The 25737-nt window shown below is 43.3% G+C and overlaps 1 protein-coding gene across 2 annotated transcripts in view; it reads right to left on the reverse strand.

Moving 5' to 3' along the window:
* Nucleotides 1-25737, reverse strand: part of pkd2l1 (polycystic kidney disease 2-like 1) — a 61455-nt gene that overhangs the window by 35458 nt on the left and 260 nt on the right. For both annotated transcript variants that reach the window (XM_063071154.1, XM_063071153.1), the window contains exons 2-4: nt 23032-23159; nt 8690-8937; nt 5737-5961 (exon numbers count right to left, since the gene is read on the reverse strand). In XM_063071154.1, the coding sequence (XP_062927224.1) occupies nt 5737-5961; nt 8690-8937; nt 23032-23159 (601 nt within the window). The remainder of the gene's footprint in view (nt 1-5736; nt 5962-8689; nt 8938-23031; nt 23160-25737) is intronic.

A 25737-nucleotide genomic window follows, 5' to 3' on the forward strand; every position in this document is an offset into this window, starting at 1 on the left:
TAATGGTTCCCCAACCTTCCAGCTGTTCTCTATCCTAATGCTGATTTACACAAACTTCTTTGCTATCCACAACACCATCAACGTACTGGGGTGTATCACTGGTCAGAGACGATCAATCTGAAAACCATCTTTTCACACCTACATTGTTTAACAAGAATACATCCATCACTTCAGTGACTCTGCTTTTATTGCCCATTCAGAAAGGAGTTGCAAATCCTCAGGCTTTGTGAGTAAAGAATGCCTTTACCTCCAGCTTAAATGGGCAATCTCTTATTTTTAAACAGTGACCCCTATTTCTGGACTCTCCACACAAGAGAAAACATCCTTTCCATATCTATCTGTCAAGATCTGTTCGGATGTTACAATTTTTCTGCTGAATTCCAACAGATACACGCCTAACTTCATGAGACAAACTGCCCATTCCATATATTCGTCTAATAAACTTTGCCTCAACCACTTTGAACATAGTAATGTATCATCTTTAATAAGGAGATGAGTACTGTATATAAATTCCCCAGTATGGAATTAAATTCCATTACCAATAAATATTAGCACCCTTTTAGCTTCCTAATTATTTGCACTTACATATCAGCCTGTCCAACCTTACTGCATTAGCAAATTAACACATCTAAGTTAAAACATGCATAGAACACAGAACACTACAGCACAGTACAGGCCCATCAGTCCATGAGGCTGTGTTGGCTTTTAACCTTCTCTAAGATCGATCTAACCCTTCCCTCCTACAGAGCGCTCCGTTTTTCAATAATACAGCGTTTCTTAAATGCCCCTAATGTACCTGCCTCTACCACCAGCCCTGGCATTCCTGCGATCCTGCCCCCTTGTATAATCCTGCGATCCTGCCCCCTTGTATATCCTGCGATCCTGCCCCCTTATATAAGCCATTTCAGCCCTGGGACAAAGTTTCTGGTTACTCCCTCAGTTTATGCCTCCTATCATATTGTATACCTCTATAAAGTTAACTCTCTTCCTCCTTCGCTCCAAAGAGAAAAGCCCTAGCTCACTCAACCTATCCTCATAAGACATGCTCTCTAATCCAGGCAAATTTCCTCAGCACCCACTCTAAAGCTTCTACATCTTTCCTACAATGAAGCAACCAGGACTGAACACAATATTCAAGTGTGGTCTAACCAGGGTTTTACTGAGCTGCAACATTACCTTGCAGTTCTTGAACTGAATCCCCTGACTAAAGAAGGCAAAAAGCACCATAACACAAACAAGAGAAAGTCTTCAGATGCTGGAAATTCGAACAACGCACACAAAAATGCTGGAGGAACTCAGAATGCCAGGCAGCATTGATGGAACAAAGTACAGTCGATGTTTCGGCCTGACGTTTTGGCAACTTTGAGGGATCTGTGGACGTGGACTCCAAGATCCCTCTGTTCCTCCTCACTGCTAAACATCATGCCATTAATCCTGTATTCTGCCTTCCAAACTGAATCACTTCACACTTCTCCAGGTTGAACTCCATCTGCCACTTCTCAGCCCAGCTCTGTACCTTCTCAATATACTGTTCCAACTTACAATAACCTTCTACATTATTCATAACTCCACCAACCTTTGTGTCATCTGCAAACTTGCTAACCCCATCCAAGTCATTTCTAAAAATTACAAAGAGCAGAACAGATCCCTGTGGATCACCATCCACACAGCCAAATTTCCCTGGATCCCATGCCTCCTGACTTTCTTACTGAGCCTCATTATCAGATGCCTTACTGAAATCAATGTACACCACATCCACTGCTCTACCTTCATCAGTGTGCTTTGTCACATCCCCAAAGAATTGAATCAGGCTCGTGAGGAATGAACTGCCCTCACAAAGCCGCTGACTCTCCCTAATCAGACTATGCTTCTCCAAATACTCATCAATCCTGTCTCTAAGAACCATCTTCAATAATTGTCCATCACTGGAGTAGAACCACTGGTCTATAATTTCCAGGGTTATCCCTATTCCCTCCTCTAATCATCTGGTACCCTGTGGACACTGAGGATGCAAAGACCAACACCAAAGGTGCAGCAATCCCTTCCCTCGCTTCCCGTAATAACCCAGGGTATATCCCATCCCGACCTGGGGACTTATCTATACTAATGTTTCTGAAAAGTTCCATCATATTCTCTTTCTTAACATTGACTTTTTGGAGCACATCAGTCTGTTTTAAGCTGTCCTCACCAACATCAAGGTCCCTCGCACTGGTGAATACTGAAGCATAGTATTCATGAGGGACTTCCCCTACCTCTTCTGACTCTCTTATCCCTGATCGGTCCTACCCTCACTCTGGTCACCTCCCTGGTCTTCACGTATACACGTGTGGAAAGCCTTGGAGTTTTCTATAATCCTAATTGCCAAGGCCTTCTTATGCCCCCCTTCTAGCTCTCCTAAGTGCATATTTTAACTCATCCCTGGCTACCTTGTAACTCTCCAGAACCCTGGCAGCATCTGTTGTTGATGGTTCCTTCACCCATACCACCCTTCTCTGCCTCAAAGAGACAAACCCAACCTGAACCCCAGGAACCTACCCAGAAGTTACTTCCCAAATTTTAATGTGGTCTAAACTCTGAGGATGGTGAGAGGGGTAAACAATTTTCCAATCAACTGTGATGGCAAAAGTTCTTTCTTCAACTTGTGCAGCCTGTGCTGTCATTGCTGTTGAAGCTGGAAGACTGTGTACTCAAAGTCAGACACTGTTTAATACAATTACTATTGTTGTTAGATTTTTAGACGTGCTTAAGCCAAAATGTATGTAAATATGTGTGTGCCTGCATGCACGTTTGTATGTGTGCAAATTAGTGTGCTTGTGTGCGTATATGTGTGTGTGAATGCACGCATGTAAATGCACATTGGTGAAATACTTTGGTTCATTCTGCTTCAGAAATTAAATATGTGAGTGTGCAATTGAAATGAAGCAAACTTTTCAACATATTCACGTCAACAAAGCTATACATTTGGTGCCCACTAACCAGGGCGGGGTGGGGGGGGGGATTGCATTCCTAAAGAATGCTCTGTCTTGTGGCTTTCTGTAATGCCGCATCTGTGCAGGTGTGAAAAACTGGTGTTGATTTATTTACATATTAATTCTCTGAGAGCGAATTTTTATTCTGTATCTCAAAATTTTGGATGATGATTTGCAAATTCTGTGAGGGTAAAATTCATTAACTCCCATGGCCATAACATACCTGTTTTAGTAAATATCCTTAAAGGGAAATCTTGCCTGATAAATCTGTTGGAATGCTTTGAGGAAGTAACAGGCAGGATATACAAAGGAGAGTCACTGGATGCTATTTACTTTGATTTTCATAATGTGTTTGAGAAAGTGCTACACATGAGGCTGCTTAACAAGATAAGAGCCCATGGTATCACAGAAAAGATACTAGTATGGAGAGAGGATTCACTGTCTGGCAGGTGACAAAGAGTGGGAATAAAGTTGTCTTTTCTGGTCGGCTGCCAGTGACTCATAGTGTATGCAGGTGCGGGTGATGGGACAACTTCTGTTCACGTCGTATTGTATATCAATGATCTGGATGACGAATTGATGGCTTTGTGGACATTTGCGGACAATACAAAGATAGGCGGAGGGGCAGATAGTGTTGAGGAAGCAGAAGGACTTAGGGCCAGATGGAATAGAGTGTAGGGAAGTGTATGGTCATGCATTTCAATAGAAGGAATAAAGGCATAAACCATTTTCTAAACAGGGAGTAAATTCAGAGATCGGAGGTGTAAAGAGGTTAGGGAGTCCTAGTCCAATCACAAACAAGAGAAAATCTGCAGATGCTGGAAATGCAAGCAACACACACAAAATGGTGGAGGAACTCAGCAGGCCGGGCAGCATCTAAGGAAAAGAGTACAGTCGACGTTTTGGGCCAAGACCCTTCTCAGGACCTGAGAAAAAAAGATGACGAGTCAGAGTAAGAAAGTGGGGGCAGGGGAGGAAGAACCACAGGGTGATAGGTGAAACCGGAAGGGGGGGAGGTGGGAGGGGTGAAGTAAAGAGCTGGGAGGTTGATTGGTGAAAGGGATACAGGGCTGGAGAAGGAGGAATTTGATCAGAGAGGACAGAAGGCCATGGAAGAAAGGAAAGGGGGAGGAGCACCAGAGGGAGGTGATGGGCAGGTAAGGAGATAAGGTGAGAGAGGGGAATGGGAATGGGAGAATGGTGAAGGAGATGGGGTCCATTACCGGAAGTTCGAGAAATCGAAGTTCATGCTATCAGGTTGGAGGTTACCCAGACAGAATATAAGGCGTTGCTCCTCCAACCTGAGTGTGGCCTCATCGCGACATTAGAGGAGGCCATGGACTGACATGTCGGAATGGGAATGGGAAGTGGAGTTAAAATGGGTGGCCACTGGGAGATCCCACTTTTTCTGGCAGGCTTGGTGAAGTGGTCTCCCAATCTGCATTGGGTCTCACCAACATACAGGACGCCACACTGGGAGCAACAGAAGCAGAACAAATGCTACACTTCCTCCCTCGCTACTATTCAGGGCCCCAAACAGTTCTTCCAGATGAGATATGCTTCACCTGTGAGTCTGTTGGGGTCATTTGCTATATCTGGTGCTCCTGGTGTGAATATCGGTGCAACTTGACACAGACTGGGAGATCGCTTCACCAACCTAAGCTGATTTTTGAACTTCCGGATGTCCCCCTCTCCCTCACCATTCCCCATTCCCATTTCCCTCTCTCACCTTATCTCCTGGCCTGTCCACCACCTCCCTCTGGTGCCCCTCTGCCTTTTCTTTTTCCTCCATGGCCTTCTGTCCTCTCTTATCAGATTCCCCCTTCTCCAGCCCTGTATCTCTTTCAATAATCAACTTCCCAGCTATTTACTTCACCCCTTCCCCTCCTGGTTTCACCTATCACATTGTGTTTCTCCCTCCCCTTCCCTCACCTTTTAACTCCGACTCCTCATCATTTCTTCTCCAGTCCTGATGAAGGGTCTCGGCCGAAACGTCATCTGCACCCTTTTCCGTAGATGCTGCCTGGCCTGCTGTGTTTGTGTCGGGAGTCCTAATGCAGGAGTTCCTAAAGGTTAACTTGCAGGTTGAGTCGGTGGTAAGGAAGACAAATGCAAGTTTGCATTTGTTTGGAGAGTACCAGAATATAAAAGCAAGGATAAAATGTTGAGGCTTTATAAGATATTAGTCAGGCCACATTGTGAGCAGTTTTGGGCTCCATATCTAAGAAAGGACATGCTGACAGAGAAAGTTCACAAGAATAATCCCGGGAATGAAAGAGTTAATATTGAGGAGTGTTTGATGGCTCTGGGTCTATACTTGCTGGTGTTTAGAAGAATGAGGGGGGATCACGTTGAAATCTACTGAATATTGAAAGATCTAGATAGAGTGATGTGGAGAGGATGTTTCCAGCAGTGGGAGAGTCTCGGACCAGAGGGCACACCTCTGATTACAAGGATTTCTTTAGAACAAAAATTAGGAGGAATTTCTTTAGCCAGGTGCTAGTAAATCTGTGGAATTCCTTGCCACTGACGGCTGTAGAGATCATCACTGGATATATTCAATGCAGAAATTGCTAGTTTCTGGATTCGTAAAAAGTTATGTGGAGAAGGCAGGAGAATCAGGTTGAGATGAATAATAAATCAGCTATGAATGATAGGTGGAGTAGACTTCATGGGCCTAATTCTGCTCCTATGTCTTATGGTCTCATGGGTTGAATAATAGTCTATGATATCTATTCTGAGCAAGATTGAATTTGGTGTGACCTACCTTATAACACAGAAGAGGTTAATGTTGGCATTGTACACTGAGAAATCAATGAAGATGGCACGAGATCCCCTGTCCAACCACAGGGTGTCCTTCAGATCTTGCAGAATTGCAGCACTTTCATTCAGATTTGTCTTGAGATCCTGGTAATAGCCACCACCACTGTAGACAGTTATTTTACCCCAGTGTGAGGAACCTCCGAGTTCTTTCTCAGAATAGTAAGTCCACCTATGCACAGACCAATTTCATGGTTAATAATAGCAAATTTGCAATTCTACAGTTCCCTATACAGACAGATCTTTTCAACAGCTTCAGCGAGGAAAGGAAAATAAATAACAAACAGAAGTAGATATGTAGGGGAATTTAAATAAATTACAAAACTTGGGGTTGAGCAAGTAGATTTTGAAAAGATTTGAAGCAGAGAGGAAAAGACTGAAGATTCCTAGGAGCAGGGTATCGATGGAGCCATGAAAGATTACAACATACTCTATAATCTTGTGTTTCTATTTGAATCAGGGAGTTATTACAGTTGCCCTCAAAAGGCACAACAGTCTCTGCCACAACTACTGGACATCCAATATCCCTTTGTGTGAATAACTTTCCTCTTGACTTTCTCCTTTAAATTGATGACTGCTGATTACAAGCTCTCCAGTCCAAGATGATTCCAGTTATCTAGTCACTTTGTCAAAACTTACATAAATCAAAAACTTTGCTTAAAACCTCCATGCAAGTGGAAGTACCACCAGCTTCTCAATTTCCTCGTCCTACCTACATGATCCCTGCCAATATACAGGCAATGTTTGTAAACTTAATGTGCCCTCACTTCCATGATGTAGTGTTCTAACTGTATCCTAGCTATTACCTTCTACATCTAAATTTTACTTCTTTATTCTTTTATTGCTCCCCTTATGAAATTCAAAATGCTTTTTGCCTATTTTTAACACTGTATCTTCCTGGACTTTTTTGGTATTGTGATTGTTGAATGTCTGTGTTTTCAGTTCATCACTGAATACTGCACCATCCTGTCTGAGCAACACACATCAAAGTTGCTGGTGAACGCAGCAGGCCAGGTAGCATCTCTAGGGAGAGGTACAGTCGACGTTTCGGGCCGAGACCCTTCGTCAGGACTAACTGAAGGAAGAGTTAGTAAGAGATTTGAAAGTGGGAGGGGGAGGAGAAGATCCAAAATGATAGGAGAAGACAGGAGGGGGAGGGATGGAGCCAAGAGCTGGACAGGTGATTGGCAAAAGGAATATGAGAGGATCATGGGATGGGAGGCCTAGGGAGAAAGAAAGGGAGAGGGGTGAAGTGATATTTGCTCCTGTTCTTTTTTGTTTTCATTTGACTACTCTGTATGCCTGTCTACTTTCAATTAGTTGTTATTTAAATATATACTCTTTTTCCTTGGTGTAGGCTGATGTTTTTAATAATCTCTTCATTTAAAAATTATATGTCACCTGCTTGTTCATCCACTAATTAATTTGGTCTTCCTCAATGACAATAAAACTCTTCACTGTTGTGTCATCAATAAATTCCATTCTGTTTTCTTTGCATAAACACAAGACATTTTAGACAAAACAAGAACAAAAGTGGAACAGTGCTGACTACTGTTTCACCCTTCCCCTATCTGAGCAACACCAATTATCTCTCATTTCTAATAGCCTTCCCATTAGCCAACATTCTAACAAAACCATCACATTTCTCTTGAAATAACTGAAAACAATTCTTCCTATAGCAGAACCAAAGTAATTGTTTAAGGATCAAGAAGAATGATCCATGAAATTGTTATAAAGGTACCGTAGGGCATCGTTGTGGTGGTTATTGTTATGTAGATAGGATGGAGTATAGCTGTGGTGGGAATTGATATAGAGGCAGTGTGGAGCGTAGGTGTGGTGAAAATTGTTATAGAGGTAGGGTAGATCGTAGCTGTGGTGGGAATTGTTTCATAAGTCATGTAGAGCATAGCTGTGATGCAAATTGTTATAGAGGTAGAGCGTACCTGTGGTGGAAATTGTTTAAGGGTTAGTGTAGATTGTAGCTGTGATGTAAATTGTTGGAGAGGTAGAGTCGATTGTTTCATAGGTCGTGTAGAGCCTGGCTGTGATGCAAATTGTTATAGAGGTAGAGTAGAGCATGACAGTGGTGGAAATCATTTAAGCGTTAGTGTAGAGCGTAGGTGTGGTGAAAATTGTTAGAGAGGTAAATTTGAGCAAAACTGTGGCGGAATATGAAGATGCAGACGAGATTCTAAAGTCCAAAAATAAGTAAAGCAACAATTTGCATTTGTTTTGCACCTATAGTGTGGTGAAGTGTGTCAAGATGTTACACATAAATGAAATATGATGCAATTGACACCTAACCTATGAATTGTAGAAAGGTTCTCTAAAATGCAAATAATCTTTGGACTGATTTCCTATCATCTGTGTGAACTTTCCAGCTTTCACAAAGTTTATGAATAATTTGGTCTTGGCATAGACATTGATATGACTCACTTATTTTATTTTAGCCCAATATATGAATTTGACAGCTTAAATAAAATCAGTTTTTGATGTTTTTCAAAACGCATACAGACTCAGTTAATCTATCATGCACAATATTATGGTATAAAATGCCTGACCATCAGTAAGTTTGAGACTACATTTGGTGTCATCGGTGGCTTGGACCTCCCTGCTGCAGTTGTCTGCTGAAGATGCTGGTGGGGAGCAGGTCACTCTCACTTTGAATGATGCTCCTTACTACAGGTCCCAATGTAAAATCTACTTCTCCCATCCACATTCTGCAGCTGACTACTGATTATTTGGAACACATTGTTGTAGCTGAGTGGAAATCAGTTAACTCAGAAGGTGAGAAGTAAGGCATTATTAGAAAGCGGGGAGTAAAGGTGGAAATATACAACATAACTATTAGTTGCAATGATGTTGGCAATCCACTGGTTAAACAAAAAGATTACACTCACGCAGTTCCATTTTTGATTGGCGATTTATTTTCATTGTCTGTTGTATAAATATCATAGCATCCAATGATGTCTTTTCGAAAGTCCTTATGGACTACACAGGAATTATTCATGACTTTGATCTGTCGGATTCGGGGAACACCCAGAAGCATATTTTCATAGTAAATAAATGAATGAGGACCGTGTGAGATCAGATCACCGTTGTACCATTTGGTCCAGTACAATCCATTCAGCAACGGACCCTGTGCATACTGAGCATAAAACACAAGCGTTGAATGAAACAGGCCAGTGCAAACTTCAGAAACAAACCGATGTCTTTGAATGTTTCAAGATAGTATTTACTGTACATTACAAAATTACAACAGTGTGATAATATTCTTAGCAAATCTGTAAATTATTGCCACAAACAAATCACAGACCAAATGTTTTCCCAAATATCTAAAAGTGATATTAGATTCTCAACTTTTGTGTTGGAATAGAGCAAGTATGAGAAAATGTGATTAGAGTTCAGAGTACATTTATTATGTATATGGGCACGTGGCCAAGTGGTTAAGGCATTGGACTAGCAACCTGAAGGTCGTGAGTTCGAGCCCCAGCCAAGGGAATGTGCTGTGTCCTTGAGCAAGGCACTTAATCACACATTGCTCTGCGATGACACTGGTGCCAAGCTGTATGGGTCCTAATTCCCTTCCCTTGGACAACATTGGTGTCGTGGAGAGGGGAGACTTGCAGCATGGGGAACTGCTGGTCTTCCATACAACCTTGCCCAGGCCTGCACTCTGGAGAGTGAAGATTTTCCAGGTGCAGATCCATGGTCTCGCAAGACTAACAGATGCCTTTATTATTATTTATGTACAACCTTGAAATTCATCTCATAGGCAGCTACAAAAAAAAACACCATAGAACCCATCAAAAAAAGACCAAACACAAATCATGCAAAACAATAAAAAATAACATTCAGAACTAAAGCTCACGAACGTGAGTACACAGCCAGGAAGCACTGCAGCCGGTCCGGGAGCCTGTTAGTTGTAGGCCGCAGCCTCAGGTCAGGGCCGAGATGAGTAAACCTTGCAGAGCAGTGAGCTGAACACCTTCACTTACCCCTGGCCCCGATACACCAACCCTTCCAATCTGGTCCTGTGCTTAAACCGGCCAAACCTGAGCTCATTCTTCACTCCCAGGCCCCGGCCCTACCACTTCAATTCGACCCCAGGTCCGCAGCAACACTGGCTCATTCCTTGTTCTGGTCCCGGGCCCTACCACTTCAATTCGACCCATACTCAACCTTTTCAATCTGGCCGGGTGCTTAAATCAGCCAAACATCGGCTCGTTCCTCACCCTCGGGCCTGGGCCCTGCTGCGTCAATCTGGCCCATACCTGCCGAGCCACTGCTCTGCACCTTTGAGACTCCAGTTCACTGAATCCCTCAGAATACTGCAAACATGTCAGGTTGTACAGGCAGTTTAAAAGGAGGCATCCCTGCTTTTGCTTTTCCACTGATAATTTATTAGGATTCAGACAGGATCCTGGCTGAAACAGTTGAATAAAGCAGTAGTAGAGGAATTAAGGGTTATGGGAAACAGGCAGTGGAGATGAGTCCATGATCAGATCAGCCATGACATTGAATGGTGGAGCAGGCTCCAAGGGCCAGATGGCCGACTCCTGCTCCTATTTCTTATGTGCTTATGTTCTTAAATCAGAGTTCACTGACTTCAATAGAATCAAGGAAAGCATATGCTTTAACTACAGGATGCTAATGCAAAGTTTTGTACTGACCTTTTTTCTTCTGCATCCTAAAGCTTATTTATCTCCAGTGTTTCTCAGTTCTGAGGAAATATTACTGAGCTGAAACATTAACTCAAAGCAACACACAAAAAAAAACAAAAACACAAAACCTAGGTCTCAGCCCAAGATGTCGACTCTTTATTCTTCTCCATAGATGCTCCTTAGGAGCTTGTTCTCCATTTCGTACTGACCTGGCTTGTGATTCGACTGATGACACTGCACCAGCAGATAGGACACAGCATCTGTGGTTGACCCTGACCCACGAAGGGTCTCAGATGCTGCTTGACTTGCTGAGTTCCTCCAGCAATTTTGTGTGTGTTGCTCTGAATTTCCAGCATCTGCAGAATTTCTTCTGTTTTTGTAGTTGATGATTAACTCAGCTACTTGCTGCCTAATCTGCCATTTCACTTTGAACAGAAGTGAGCTTTGTGACCCCTTGAGGCTATTCCATCATTTAATAACACCATAATTTGTCCAATCATACTTCCACTCCACATTCCTGCCCACTGTTTTCCACATCAAGAGTCTGCTTTAAGAACATTCAAAGTCTCTACTTCCTCTGTTCTGAGAAAGAAAGTTTCTAAGGCTCAAAACCTCTGAGATAAAAAGTTTTAAGTAAGTGATGCTTATGACTCTTGTGAAAGCCAGAAGGTTCATCCAGATGATATACAATCTGTAATATTGTCCATGGTAAGGCTTTTGTAAACAGTGACTCTTTTCTCTAATGGAGAAAATATACTCTTGGCATCCACTCTGTCAAGACTCCATTGTACTTCTCAATTGATTTCCCTCTCATTCTTCTAAACTCCAGAAGACACAAGCCTCACCTTTCAACATAAGACAGACTATCAATCCAGATACTGTAAACCTGCTCTGAAATGCCAACAACACACATCAAAGTTGCTGATGAACGCAGCAGGCCAGGCAGCATCTCTAGGAAGAGGTACAGTCGACATTTCAGGCCGAGACCATAACATGGCATTTGCCTTCCACACCACCGACTCAACCTGCAAGTTAAACTTTAGGGTGTTCTGCACAAGGACTCCTAAGTCCCTTTGCATCTCAGATTTTTGGATTTTCTCCCCATTTAGAGAATAGTCTGCACATTTATTTCTTCTACCAAAGTACATGACCATGCATTTTCAAACATTGTATTTCATTTCTCACTTTCTTGCCCATTCTTCTAATCTGTTTAAGTCCTTCTGCAGCCTACTTGTTTCCTCAACACTACCTGCCCTTCCACCAATCTTCATATCATCTACAAACTTGGCAACACAGCCATCTATTCCATCATCTTATTCATTGAGAAACAGCATAAAAAGAAGTGGTCCCAACACCAACCCCTGTGAAACACAGCTACTCACTGGCAGCCAACCAGAAATGTGTCCTTTTATTACCACTTGCTGACTCCTACCAATCAGCCAATACTCTAACCATGCCAGTGACTTTCGTGTGATACCATGGGCTCTTAATTTGGTAAGCAGCCTCATGCGTAGCACCTTGTCAAAGGCCTCCTGAAAATCCAAATATTACGCACCTTCAATAACTCCAAAAGACTGAAGTTGTGTAAAATACTGAAAGGCTTTTATTTGCTGTACAATACGACCTCTACGGTGAGTGTCTGCCTCCGGACTGAGAGGGAGGGGCAAGGCGAAACACCTTTATACAGGACTCTGTGGGAGGAGCCACAGGGGCAGTCAGCAGAGGGGCGTGTCCAGACAGTTAGCCCAGTTACAACATATATATGGTTTACCACAACAACATTCACTGCATCCCCTTTATCTATCCTACTTGTAATCTCCTCAAACAATTCCAACTGGTTTGTCTGGCAAGATTTTCCCTGAAGGAAACCATACTGATTGTGTCTTATATTGTCCTGTGTCACCAAGTACTCCATAGCCTCATCCTTAACAATTGACTCCAACATCTTCTCAACCACTGAGGTCAGGCTAACTGGACTATAGTTTCCTTTCTGCTGCTTCCCTCTTTACTTAAAGAGTGGAATGACATCTGCAATTTTCCAGTCCTCTGGAATCATGCCAGAGTCCAATGATTCTTGAAAGAACTTTACTAATGCCTCCACAATCTCAACAGCTACCTCTTTCAGAACCCTAGGATACAGTTCATTTGGTCCAGGTGACTGATGCAGGTTTAAGTCTTCCAGCTTTTTGAACATCTTCTCCACTGTATTGGTAACTGCACTCACTTCTCTTCTCTCACACCCTTCAACACCTGGCACACTGCTAGTATCTTCCACCGTGAAAGCTAATGCAAAATACCCATTTAGTTCATCTGTCATTTAGCCATAGTCATAGTCATAGTCATACTTTATTAATCCCGGGGAAAATTGGTTTTCGTTACAGTTGCTCCATAAATAATAAATAGTAATAGAACCATAAATAGTTAAATAGTAATATGTAAATTATGCCAGTAAATTATGAAATAAGTCCAGGACCATTTCCTGTCTCCCCCTCCCCCCCCATTATTATTTCTCCGACCTCATTTTCTCGCACCCCTATGTCCACACTTACCTCATTTTTTTATACTTGAAAAAGCTTTTTCTATCCACATTGATATTGTTTGCTAGCTTGCTTTCATACTTCATCTTTTCCCTCATAATGATTCTTTTAGTTGCTGTAGGCTTTTAAATTGCTGTGGGCTTTTAAAAGCTCCCCATCCTCTATCTTCCTGCTCATTTTTGCTTTGTTGTCTGTCCTCTCTTTTGCTTTTACATTAGCTTTGACTTCCCTTGTCAACTATAGTTGTACTATTTTGGCTTTCAAGTATTTATTTGTTTTTGGAATACATTTATCCTGCGCTTTCCTACTTTCCCCAGAAACTCAAGCATCCCTGCCAGCATCCCCTTCCAATTTACTTTGGCCAACTCCTCTCTCATACCACTGTAATTTCCTTTACACCACTGAATACTGCTACATCAGACTTTACTTTCTTTCTATCAGATTTCAAGTTGAACTCAATCATATTGTGATCACTGCCTCCTAAGGGTCCTAAGGGTTCCTTTACCTTAAGCTCCTTAATCGCCTCTGGTTCATTACATAACACCCAATCCAGTAAAGTTTTTCCCCTCATAAGCTCAACGACAAGCTGCTCTAAATTGCCATCTTGAAAGCATTCAACAAATTCACTCTCTTGAGATCTGTTACCAACCTAACTGCATGATAAAATCTCCCACGACTATCATAACATTGCCCTTTTGATATGCCTTTTCTATTTCCCGTTGTGATCTGTAGTCGACATCCCAGCTATTGTTTGGAGGCCTGTATATAACTGCCATCAGGATCCTTTTATCCTTGCAGTTTCTTAACTTACTCACAAGGATTCAACATCTTCCGATTCTATGTCACATCTTTCTAATGATTTGATGCCATTCTTTACCAGTAGAGCCACACCAGCTCCTCTGCCTACCTTCCTATCCCTCTGATACAATGTGTGAGTTTGGGCATTCAGCTCCCAACTACAACCATCCTTCAGCCACAGTTTAGTGATGGCCACAACATCATACCTGACAATTTATAAACGTGCAACAAGATCATCCACTTTATTTCTTATACTCCGTGCATTGAGATATAGCACCTTGAGTACTGTATTTGCTACCCTTTTAGATTCTGCATCCCTAATGCACTGATCCTCACCCTGCTGGTTGCAATTTTGTCCTGTCATCTGTCTGCCCTTCCTGACAGTCTGACTGCATGCTATCTTTGCTTTTTAATCATCCGTCCTATTCAGAATCCCTTCACTCTGGTTCCAACACCCCTGCCAAATTAGCTTAAACCCTCCCCAACAGCTCTAACAAACTTGCCTGTGAGAATAATGGTCCCCCTCGGGTTCAGGTGCAATCCTTTCCTTTCGTACAGGTCAAAGCTGCCCCCAGAAGAGATCCCAATGATCCAAGAACCTGAAGCCCTGTCCCCTGCACCAGCTTCTCAGCCACACATTTATCTGCCAAATCATCCTGTTTCTACCATCACTGGTGCGTGCCACAGTTAGCAATCCAGAAATTACCAGCCTGGAGCTCCTGCTTCTCAGCTTTCTGCCGAGCTCTCTAAATTTTCTCTTCAGGACCTCTTTGCTTTTCCTTTCAATGTCATTGGTACCAGTATGTACCAAGATATCTGGCTGCTCTCCCTCCCTCTCTGAAATGCTGTGAACATGGTCTGAGACGTTCCCAACCCTGGCACCTGGGAGGCTACATACCATCTGGGTGTCCCGTTCACGTCCATAGAATTGCAGGTGAATAGAAGAAGAGGGAAGGGGGAGGGAGAAAGTTACCAGAAGGAGAAATCCATGTTCAAGCCATCAGGTTGGAGCTACCTAAATGGAATATAAGGTGTTGCTCCTCCTCACTGAGAGTGGCCTCATCATGGCAAAAGAAGAGGCCAGGGACCGACATGTTGGAACAGGAAAGGGGATAGGAATTAAAATGGTTGACCATCACAAAATTTTGCATTTAGCAGATGCAGTGGAGGTGCTAACTCCATCCCGGCACATTTCTTCCATAATTTCCTTTTGATTCATCCCTCCCCACTAATCTCCTTCCTGGCACATATCCCTGTTAGCAACAGAAATGCTACAACTGCCCATTCACCTCCTCCCTCACCTCCATTCAGGGCCCCAGACAGTCCTTCCAGGTGAGGCAACATTTCACCTGCAAACTTGTTGAGGTCTTCTATTGTATCCGGTGCTCCTGATGCTGCCTCCTCGACATTGGTGAGACCCGACGTAAACTGGGTGACTGCTTTGTCGAGCACCTCCACTGCATCTGGCAAAAGCAGACTTTTCCAGTGGCCAACCATTTTAATTCCTCTCCCCATTCCCTTTCCAACGTGTCCACGATGAGGCCACCATCAGAGTGGAGGAGCAACACCTCATATTCATCTAGGTAGCCTCTAAATTTATGGCATGAACATCGATTCCTCCATCCAGTAATTTTTTCCTCCACCTTCCCTCTTCTTCTTTCCCCTCTCTGGCCTCTCTTTTCTTCTCCTTACCTGCCTATTCCCCTAGTGCTTCTCCTTTTCCCCTTCTCTCACAGTCTGATCCCCGCCCCAGCCCTTTACCTCTCCCACCCACCTATCACCTCATAGCTCGCCCTCATTCCCCTCCCCCTCACCCTTCCTTTCCAGTCCCGAAAAAGGGTCTTGGGCCTGAATTGCTGACTATTCATCTCCATAGATGCTGCCTGACCTGTTGAGTTCCTCCAGCATCTTGTGTGTGAAGCTCTATGGAATAAGTCATGCCCTAATTCACAGAGGATATTAAAACAAAAAGCATGGTTTTAACAAGTACACCTTCCTGCATGTGGTATGTTCCAGTCGTTCCAGATGTTGCTCCTGAAGTTGACCGAGACGTTCATTCATTGCTGAACTACATGTGGACCTTTTTTTATTGCTTTTCTACTTTCATTGCAAACTGTAGGAAAGCGCAATGATGTGGCAGATGGTACAGTTGTCTCATTGCCCATCAACAGAGCTGACCCTGACCTCCGCTCCCATCTTCATGCAGATTTCACATTCTCGCTATGAGAACATGCTTTTACTCTGGGTGTTCTAGTTTCCTCCTGTAGTTGCTTGTTAGGTTAACTGGCTGCAGTAAATTACCGCTGGCAGTTGATGGGAGAATCAGAAGCTTTTAATGGGCATGTTTTAGAGAGCAGGTAGCAGGGAAATAGGTGCAGAACAGGACATGAAGTACACCCAACACAGACTTGACGGGCCAAAGGGCCTTCCTGTGAGGAAATGTGAAAAAGCTATTCCTGAAGATGAAAAAAGTGTCACTTTGTAAACAAAGAAATAATGATTTGCCTGTTCTTGTGATGTGCACTTGCCCGATAGCTCACCTTCAGCAATCCACAATGGGATTCCCAGCACTCAGTTACCAACTGTGCTGCTGAGCAGAATAGACATCTGAATGATGAGAGTGCATTTTTTGTATGCTCATTGTGCCGGGAACAGATCAGGTTAAAATCACTCCCTGATAAAACCATGGACATTCCAAAATTGGACCACACACTTCCATTTGTGATCCACTTTGGCACTTCAAATCCCTCTGGCATGATATGTACCTGTCTGAACTCCAACGTGGCTTACTGCATATTTTCTAGGCATGTGTGTTCTTGTAAAAGTATAAAGCTACAGCAAACTGTAGCTCACACAAACTGAGTTGGTGCTCCATCCTAACCCTCCACCCTCGCTTCACCTGTCTGCCTGAAAACATTCATGATTTCACCTCATTCATTCATCTCTGCAACGATAACCTTCCCTGAAATTCAGATCGAACAAAAATCCTACTGGATGAATGGTTGGTTGCATTGGTTTGGTAAGCCAATGAAAAGAGAAATACAGTAATATACTTAAACTTTATATTGTCAATGTATAACAATAAAAAATGATACCATTATTTCTGTTATTAAAATTTAACTGTAAAATATTAGAAATTCCGTGTTTCCTCCCTTATGTGAGTGCCCAACAGAAATTGCTTAGTCACGGCAGTAACACTGTCTTAACCCTGTCAGCTAATATACTCATGAACATCTCACGTAGTGTATGCTTACACAATACATACAAATGGACTTTATATGTGGGCATGTTTACGCAGCAAACATCTGCCACCACTCGGCAATTAAGCAGGCAGATCACTCACAATTGTAAACATGTGCTCATTTTGCTGTTTATCTCACCATCATCAATATATACATAAAGTGTTTAAAATACACCTGCATGCTTTGTGTGAGTATGAGGATCGAGACTGGATAACCAATGACCATGTCCATTATACAATTGCCTTTTACTATTCACAAATGCATGTAAATTCCCAATTCACTGCCTGTGACTAGCACTGAATCGTTGAAATATACAGCACAGAACTGGCCCCTTTCACACCATCTCAAGCATGCCGCTTGTGATAACATTTGCCTCATTAGACCTGTACCCTTCCATTATAGGATATAGGAGCAGAATTAGGCCATTCAGCCCATCGAGTCTGTTCTGCCATTTCATCAAGGCTTATTTATTAGACCTCTCAACCACATTCTCCTTCCTCCTCCCTGCAACCTTTGATGTCCTTACTAATCAAGAACCTATCACCCTCTGTTTTAAATATACCAAATGACTTGGCCTACACAGCTGTCTGTGGCAATGAATTCCACAAATTCACCACTCTCTTGCTAAATAAATTTCTCCTCATCTCTGTTCTAACATGATGCCCTTCTATTCTCAGGCTGTGCCCTCTGGTCCAAGACTCCCTCGCTACAGAAAACATAGTCTCCATGTCTGTTCCTGTCTAGGTCTTTCTATATTCAACAAGTTTCCTTGAGATCCCCCCTCATTCTTCTAAAAGCCAGTGAATACAGGCCCAGAGCTGTCAAATGCTCCTCATATGCTAACCCTTTCATTCCCATGATCACTTGCGAACCTCCTTTGAAATCTCTCCAGTACTGGCACGTCCTTCCTTAGTTAAAAGGCCCAAAACTGCTAACAATACTCCAGGTGCAGTCTGACTAATGCCTTATAAATCCTCAGCACAAGGGCTACCAAATGCTTTTGTACCTCTGATTTCTGAGTTTTCTCCCCATTTAGAGAATGGTCTGCACTTTTATTCCTTCTGTCAAATGCACGAGCATACACTTCCCTACAATACATTGCACCTGCCACTTCTCCGCCCATTCTCCCATTCGGTCTAAATCCTTCTGCCCTCGCAGTGCCTTGTGTACAAAACTCAGCAGGGGAGTTAAGCACCTTGTTAAAAATCATCCAGGATGGAAGCTTTCTTTAGGGTTTTTAATGAGAAACCTTTTTGAAACTGCAGTAAGTTAAGTGAAACACGTGTTAGATTCAATGCAGAATCGTTGCACACCTGAATATGCGAATATTATGGATTATTCTCATGATCAGCGTTAAACCAGGTAACACACACATGCTATATGCTATAGCTATGCTGTGGACTAGAGTGAACTTGGGGCGAAACAAAAACTTAATAGTGATGAACAATAAACATACTACTTTCTTCAAGGTACATCTACTAAATGTTTACCAATATTAACAAGCTCAAGATTCACAGATATTGCTAACACAAAATAATCTGCAGATGCTGGGATCAAAGGAACACTCACAACACGCTGGAGGAACTCTGCAGGTCCGGCAGCATCCATGGAAACGATGAGTCGACGTTTCGGGACGGAACCCTTTGTCAGGACTGAAGATGGAGGGGGCAGAGGCCCACCTTCTTTATAGGGCCTGTGCCCCTTCCCTCTTCAGTCCTGACGAAGGGTTCCGGCCCAAAACGTTGACTCATCGTTTCCACGGATGCTGCCCAACCTGCTGAGTTCCTCCAGCGTGTTGTGAGTGTTTCACAGATATTGCTGTTTCAAGGCAAATAAAGAGTGGATGGAGATGGATGTCTTTTTATCGTGTGTGCTTCAAGTCGAAATCCAAATTCACCCGTGCAGGAATTGATGTGAAAAAGCAGCTTACACCAGAAGTGATGTTTACATACAACAAACTACATGCGTAGTGAACAGTGCCACAGAGACAGAACACCATTTCTTCAACACTATCTGCCCCTCCTCTTATCTTTGTATCACCGCAAACTTGGCCACAAAGCCATCAATTCCGTCATCCAAACTATTGACATTTAACCAAGCTGGGCCAAAACGCACTAGGATGAGGCCTCTCCTACCCAACATCTTGTTGGCAAACGTGCAGTCACTGGAGAATGCAACTGAGGATCTGAGGACAAAACTGCTGTATCAGAGGCAGATGAGAAATATCTCAATGGTTTGCTGTATGAAAACTTGGTTATCTGCGGACACGCCAGATGCAGCAGTCAGACCAGAAGGGTGCACGGTTTACAGAACACACTGAACTATGGACTCAGGTAAGGCAAAGGAAGGAGGTGTGTGTTTTATGCTTAACTCCTGTTGATGTTCCGACAAGGCGGTTCTGTCAGACTCATTCTCCATCAGCTTGGAACCCCTAACAATCAAATGCCATCCATTCTATTTGCCTTGGGAGTTCTCATCTGTGATCCTGACTGCAGCTTAGATACCACCAGTGGCTGACTGTAATCAAGCACTCACGACACTGCTTGATTCCGTCCGCAGACAAGAAATAGCCCATCCTGATGCATTTCAAATTATAGGCAGAGATTTCAACCAGGCTTGTAGGAAGAAAATCCTGCCCATTTATGACCAGCAAATAACCTGTAGCACCAGAGGTCCCATCATACTGCACCACTGCAACACTACGATGTGGAATGTCTACCTGATGGCCGTCCTGGACACTTGGCTGTCCTCCTCAGGCAGAGCCTAAAAAGCAAGGCTCCAGAGATTAGAACAACTAAGAGGTGGTTGTGGGAGGCAGAGAAACAATTACAGGATTACAGAAATCTGCTGAGGGCCACCTCAGAAGCATTCAGGTCTGGAGATCAATGAAACTGTAGGAGGAGCAGGTATGATCTCCGGAATGGCCATCTCACGGGCAAAGCGGAGATTCCAAACCAAACAAATCAATGAAGGATGCTCGAGAGCTGTGGCAGGCTTGAACGCTGTCACCTCCTACAAAGTTAAATCAGGCGACGAGGGAAACAGCAGGGCTTCGCATCCAGCTGAGCTCAGTGCCTTCTATTCTCAGTTTGACCGTCAGAACATGGAGGAATCGTCACAATCCCCGACAGCTCCCGATGATCCTTTGACCTCGGTGCCTGAAGATGATGTGAGGGCTGCCTTCCAGAGGGTGGATCCATGGGGATCATCAGACAGGACATGTGGCCACATTCTAAAGTCCTGTGCTGACCAACTAGCTGGTGTGTTCACTTCGGCAGTGTGTGTACCCACCTGCTCCAAGCAGCTTCAATTATACCAGTGCCCAGGAAGAGCGTGTGGTAATAACGGTTGTACTTAGTGCTGTACATCCACAGTGATGAAGTGTTTTGAGAGGCTGGTGAGGAAACGTATCAGCTCCTGACTGAGAGGAGACTTGGATCCACTCCAATTAGCCGACCGGAGCAACTTGTCCGCAGCAAATCTCATTGTCTCTACATGCAACCCTGCAACATCTGGACAGCAAAGATGAATACAGCAGGATGCTCTTTATCGACTACAGCTCAGCATTCAATACCACTATCCCCTTAAAACTAATCAATAAACTCCAAGTTGGCTGTGGGCTAGTAATTGTTCTTGAACCTGGTGGTGTGAGTCCTAAGGTTCTTGTGCCTTCTACCCGATGGCAGCAGTGAGGAAAGAGCATGGCCTGGGTGGTGGGGTTATCTGATGATGGATTCCACTTTCCTCCAACAGCATTCCATGTAGATGTGCTCAGTCGTTGGGTGGCTTTTCCCATGAAGTATTGGGCTGAATCCACTACCTTTTGTAGGATTTTCTGTTCAAAGGCATTGGTGTTTCCACACCAGGCATGATGCAGCCAGTCAATATACTCTCCAATGCACAACCATAGAAGTTTGCCAAAGTTTTAGATGCCATGTCAGACCTCCTCAGACTGCTCAGGAAGTAAAGGTACTGCCATGTTTTCCTCGCAATTTCACTTACGTGCCAGGTTCAAAACAGGTGCTCTGAAATAGTAACACCGAGGGATTTAAAGTTGCTAACCTTCTCAACCTCTGATCCTCCGATGAGGACTGGATCATGAACCTCTGGTTTCCTCTCATGAAGCCTACAATCAGTTCCTTGGTCTTGCTGACATTGAGTGAGAGGTTGTTGTTGTAACACCCCTCAGCCAAATTTTCAATCTCCCTCCTGTATGCTGATTCATCACCACCTTTGATTCAGCCCACACCAGTAGTGTCATCAGCAAACGCACTTGGTGTTGGAGCAGTACCTAGCCACATAGTCAGAGGTGTAAAGTGAGTAGGCAGGGGGCTAAGCACACAGCCCTGTGGTGTACCTGTGCTGATGGAGATCATGGAGGAGATGTTCTTGCTAATCTGAACTGATTGGGGTCTGCAGGTGACGAAATTGAGGATCCAATCGCACAAGATGGCGTTCTTGGTTCCACTCTATGAATTCCTTCTCTTGGGATCCAGCACCAACCTGATTTTCTCAATCCACCTTCATATTGAACTCACGATTCAAGTTGCTGTTCCACTGTCTGAGAAAACCAGTCTCAAGTTACCCACCCAAGCCAAGGAGAAGGAGGCAGAGCACCTAATGGCACGCGTGGGTTACGGCCTGTAGAGCGCAAGGTTGCGACAGTTTGTCTGAATGAATCAAATACACTTTTAAGCTCATACATGAAAACCAGCCAGTAGGTGATTCAAATTCAGATTCATTTACTACGTGCATTGATACAGGAGCTGCCCACCAGTATCGTCACACATTCTGGCGCCAATGTAGCATACCCACAATGCTCTGCAGAACAACACAGAACGCAACAGAAGGAACACACCAAGTGACAAAGCAACATCAGTGAAAGAAGCCCTGTTCCTCCCTCCCACCGACCCATCCATGCACAATACACAGTCCTCTAACCCCAGGATGCTACTGATGATTAGATGCTGCTGTGGAACCAATCGCCAGTTTGAGTCATTTGACGAATATTTACTCAGATATCCATGTCCAGGATTCTGGTCCTATCACATGACCGACAACAACCACCCCTATGCACACCCAATTTCAACTGTTTGGTTGCTTTTCCAGCACCTGATCCCGTGGGTTACCACTCGGTTCCTCAAATTCCCTTTTCCTGGAGCTTCTCTGTCCTTTGAAAGAACTTCTTCCGTGTCACTCCATCTCAGGAGATACAGAAGCCTGAAGGCACACACTCAGTGATTCAGGAACAGTTTCTTCCCATCTGCCGTCCGACTCCTAAATGGACATTGAAGCTTTGGACACTACCTCACTTTTTTTAAAATATACAGTATTTCTGTTTTTGTACATTTAAAAAAATCTAGTCAATATACGTATTTGATTTACTTGTTTATTTATTATTATGTTTTATTTTATTTATTATGTTTTTTCTCTCTGCTAGATTATGTATTGCGTTGAACTGCTGCTGCTAAGTTAACAAATTTCACGTCACGTGCCGGTGATAATAAACCTGATTCTGATTCTTCATGCTCCCCCCCCTCCTCAAGTCTAGATCCCGATATTTCCAACACCACCTCAATTATCTTTTATCCCAAGCCTACAAACTGTGGCTAGCACTCTACGCACATCCATGTTTTCATGTGTTTTGTCTTTGCTCTTAATGGAATCTGTTTACTGACATGCCCTGTACAAGAATTATATGACACCCTTTCCTATACAACACAGCCTTTATACAGAGTAACCCACACAAAATGCTGGAGGAACTCAGCCAGTTTGGAGAGGAATAAACTGTTGACATTTCAGCCTGAGACCCTTCATCAGGACAGCCTTAATATACCGTTCTAGGCCAAAGCTAGAAAGATCTGCATTCTACCAAATATCAATGCAGAGTAGTTTGGAGCATACATATATCTGAGAAGGAGAAGCACCCTCTGGTTTAACACATGATGCTTTACACGTTGCAATGTTTTTAAAGAAAAGAATTACACTGAATTGTACTTACATCCCAAAAGTCATTCATGTTGCGGATCGTTTGGAAGGTGACCCGTGTATCTACTGCTGTTGAGAGGAAGAGATTTGACATGACCTTGGTGTAGTAGTAGGCATTTGAACTGGTCATTCCATACGTCACTGGAAAATAGTGGAAGCCAGATGATTATTAATACCAATTCAATTGTTAATTATCATGTTGCACAGATAGAACATAGAACACTACAGCACAGTATAGCCCATGGCATTGTGCCAACCTTTTAATTCATTAACCATACAATCTAATCCTTCTCTCCTCCATTTTCTTATCATCTATGTGTCTGTCTAAGAGATTCTTAAATGTCCCTAATCTATCTGCCTCTAACATCACCCCTGGCAGGACATTTCATGCACTTACCCTGTGCTTTGTAAAAATCTTACTTCTGACAGCTCCCCACTATGTTTTCCTCCAATCACTTTAAAATTATTCCTTCCTTGTTTTAGCCATTTCTACACTGAGGCTGTCTACAAGAAGGGTCAGAGCCGTCTCTATTTCCTGAGGAGACTGAGGTCCTTTAACATCTGTCGGACGATGCTGAGGATGTTCTACGAGTCTGTGGTAGCCAGTGCTATCATGTTTGCTGTTGTGTGCTGGGGCAGCAGGCTGAGGGTGGCAGACACCAACAGAATCAACAAACTCATTCGTAAGGCCAGTGATGTTGTGGAGATGGAACTGGACTCTCTCACGGTGGTGTCTGAAAAGAGGATGCTGTCCAAGTTGCATGCCATCTTGGTCAATGTCTCCCATCCACTACATAATGTACTGGTTGGGCATAGGGAGTACATTCAGCCAGAGACTCATTTCACCGAGATGCAACACAGAGCGTCATAGGAAGTCATTCCTGCCTGTGGCCATCAAACTTTATAACTCCTCCCTTGGAGGGTCAGACACCCTGAGCCAATAGGCTGGTCCTGGACTTATTTCAGAATTTACTGGCATAATTTACATATTTACTATTTAACTATTTATGGTTCTATTACTATTTATTATTTATGGAGCAACTGTAACGAAAACCAATTTCCCCCGGGATTAATAAAGTATGGCTATGACTATGACTAGAAAAATCTCTGGGTAACTATTGATCTATGCCTTTTATCATCTTCTACACCTCTATCAAGTCACCTCTCATTGACCTTCACTCCAAAGAGAAAAGCCCTAGCTCACTCAACCTATCTTCATATGACACACTCTCTAATCCAGGCAGCATCCTGGTAAATCTCTTCTGCACCATCTCAAAAGCTTCCACATCCTTCCTATAATAAAGCAGCCAGAACTGAACACAATACTCCCAGTGTGGTCCAAGCGGGTTTTAATAGAGCTGTAACATTACCTCACGCATCTTGAACTCAATCTGCTGACTAATGAAGGCCAACACACCATACACCTTAACAGCTTTATTATTATATCAGATTTAACTTTTCCATTAAAATTACTAAAAAAAAAGCTGTACCTGGAATATTTCTTTTTCCTCATCCAGTAAATTATATAATTGTCAGCTAAAATGTGAGCATTATTTAAAAGGAACAAAGCAGGAACTGGATTGGATAGGAAGGTGATTAAAAGGATAACAGCATTCAGAGAAAGAAAGACTGCTCAGTCCAGTTGAAATCATCATTAGTTGCTATAGAGAATAGGGATATATATCCCAGTACAGATAAAACAATTTGCATAACATCAAGCTGGCAAAAGTAAATTGAGAGAGGTCAGGAATACTCAAGTCCAGAAGTGATAAAGCTGTGAAGTACTCATCGGGAAATAAGCATGGGCAAGGGTGGATTTGACTAATAGCTCACCTTAGTGATTATGTGGTTATATGGTGCAGGCTTCACCTTTGGTCAGCTATGACACAGGTATTGCTGAAGGTTTGGTTTGGTGCCAGGTAGTTGCCAAGGGTGCAGATGAGGTCCACAGATGTGCACTGAAGGAAATCTTTGGTTTTCTCAAGTTGAAAGAAGTTTCAGTTCATCTACTACATTACTGGATGCCCGACATGCAGTATGACAGACAGTTCAGGGATGGTACAGTGGAAGAGACAAAGGTGGCTATAAGAATAGAGTTTGATGTTGTGTTTATGGATTGTGTTGCCAAAAGAAGAATCTTTGAGGGACGCCTGCAGGTCATTTTCTGACTTTGACTGGATTGGTATCTAATTGTGGTACCACTCAGCTGGGCAGCCGTGCAGAGAAGCTGGTGTCAGAATATCATGGTCAAGTCACACATGACACAGGGTATGACCTCTCATGACTTATTTTAGAGTGACACCATCTGAATCAGGCAACGAGAATAGTCGCCTTGCTGCCGGTCTGGCAGGGATGTCTGACCCTTCACTCTTTTCTATCAACTCAGCACTGTGACTTCATGTGTATAAAGGATGTGCTTTCTTAGAAGTTTGCATAGATTTAGCATGTCATCTAGAACTTTGACAATCTTCTATAGGTGTACCATGAACAGTATCCTGACTGGCTGCGTCATGGCCTGGAATGGAAACATCAATGCCCAGGAACGGAAAAGTCTACAGAAAGTGACGGATACTGCGCAGTCCATCACAGACAAAACCCTCCCCATCATTGGATGCACTGAGCAGGACTGCTGCCAGAAGAAAGCAACATCCATCAAAGACCCCCATCATCCTGACCATTCTTCCTTTTTCCTACAACCATCGGGCAGAATGTACAGGAG

Source organism: Mobula hypostoma, chromosome 19 (assembly GCF_963921235.1).
Source record: "Mobula hypostoma chromosome 19, sMobHyp1.1, whole genome shotgun sequence".
NCBI lineage: Eukaryota > Metazoa > Chordata > Chondrichthyes > Myliobatiformes > Myliobatidae > Mobula > Mobula hypostoma.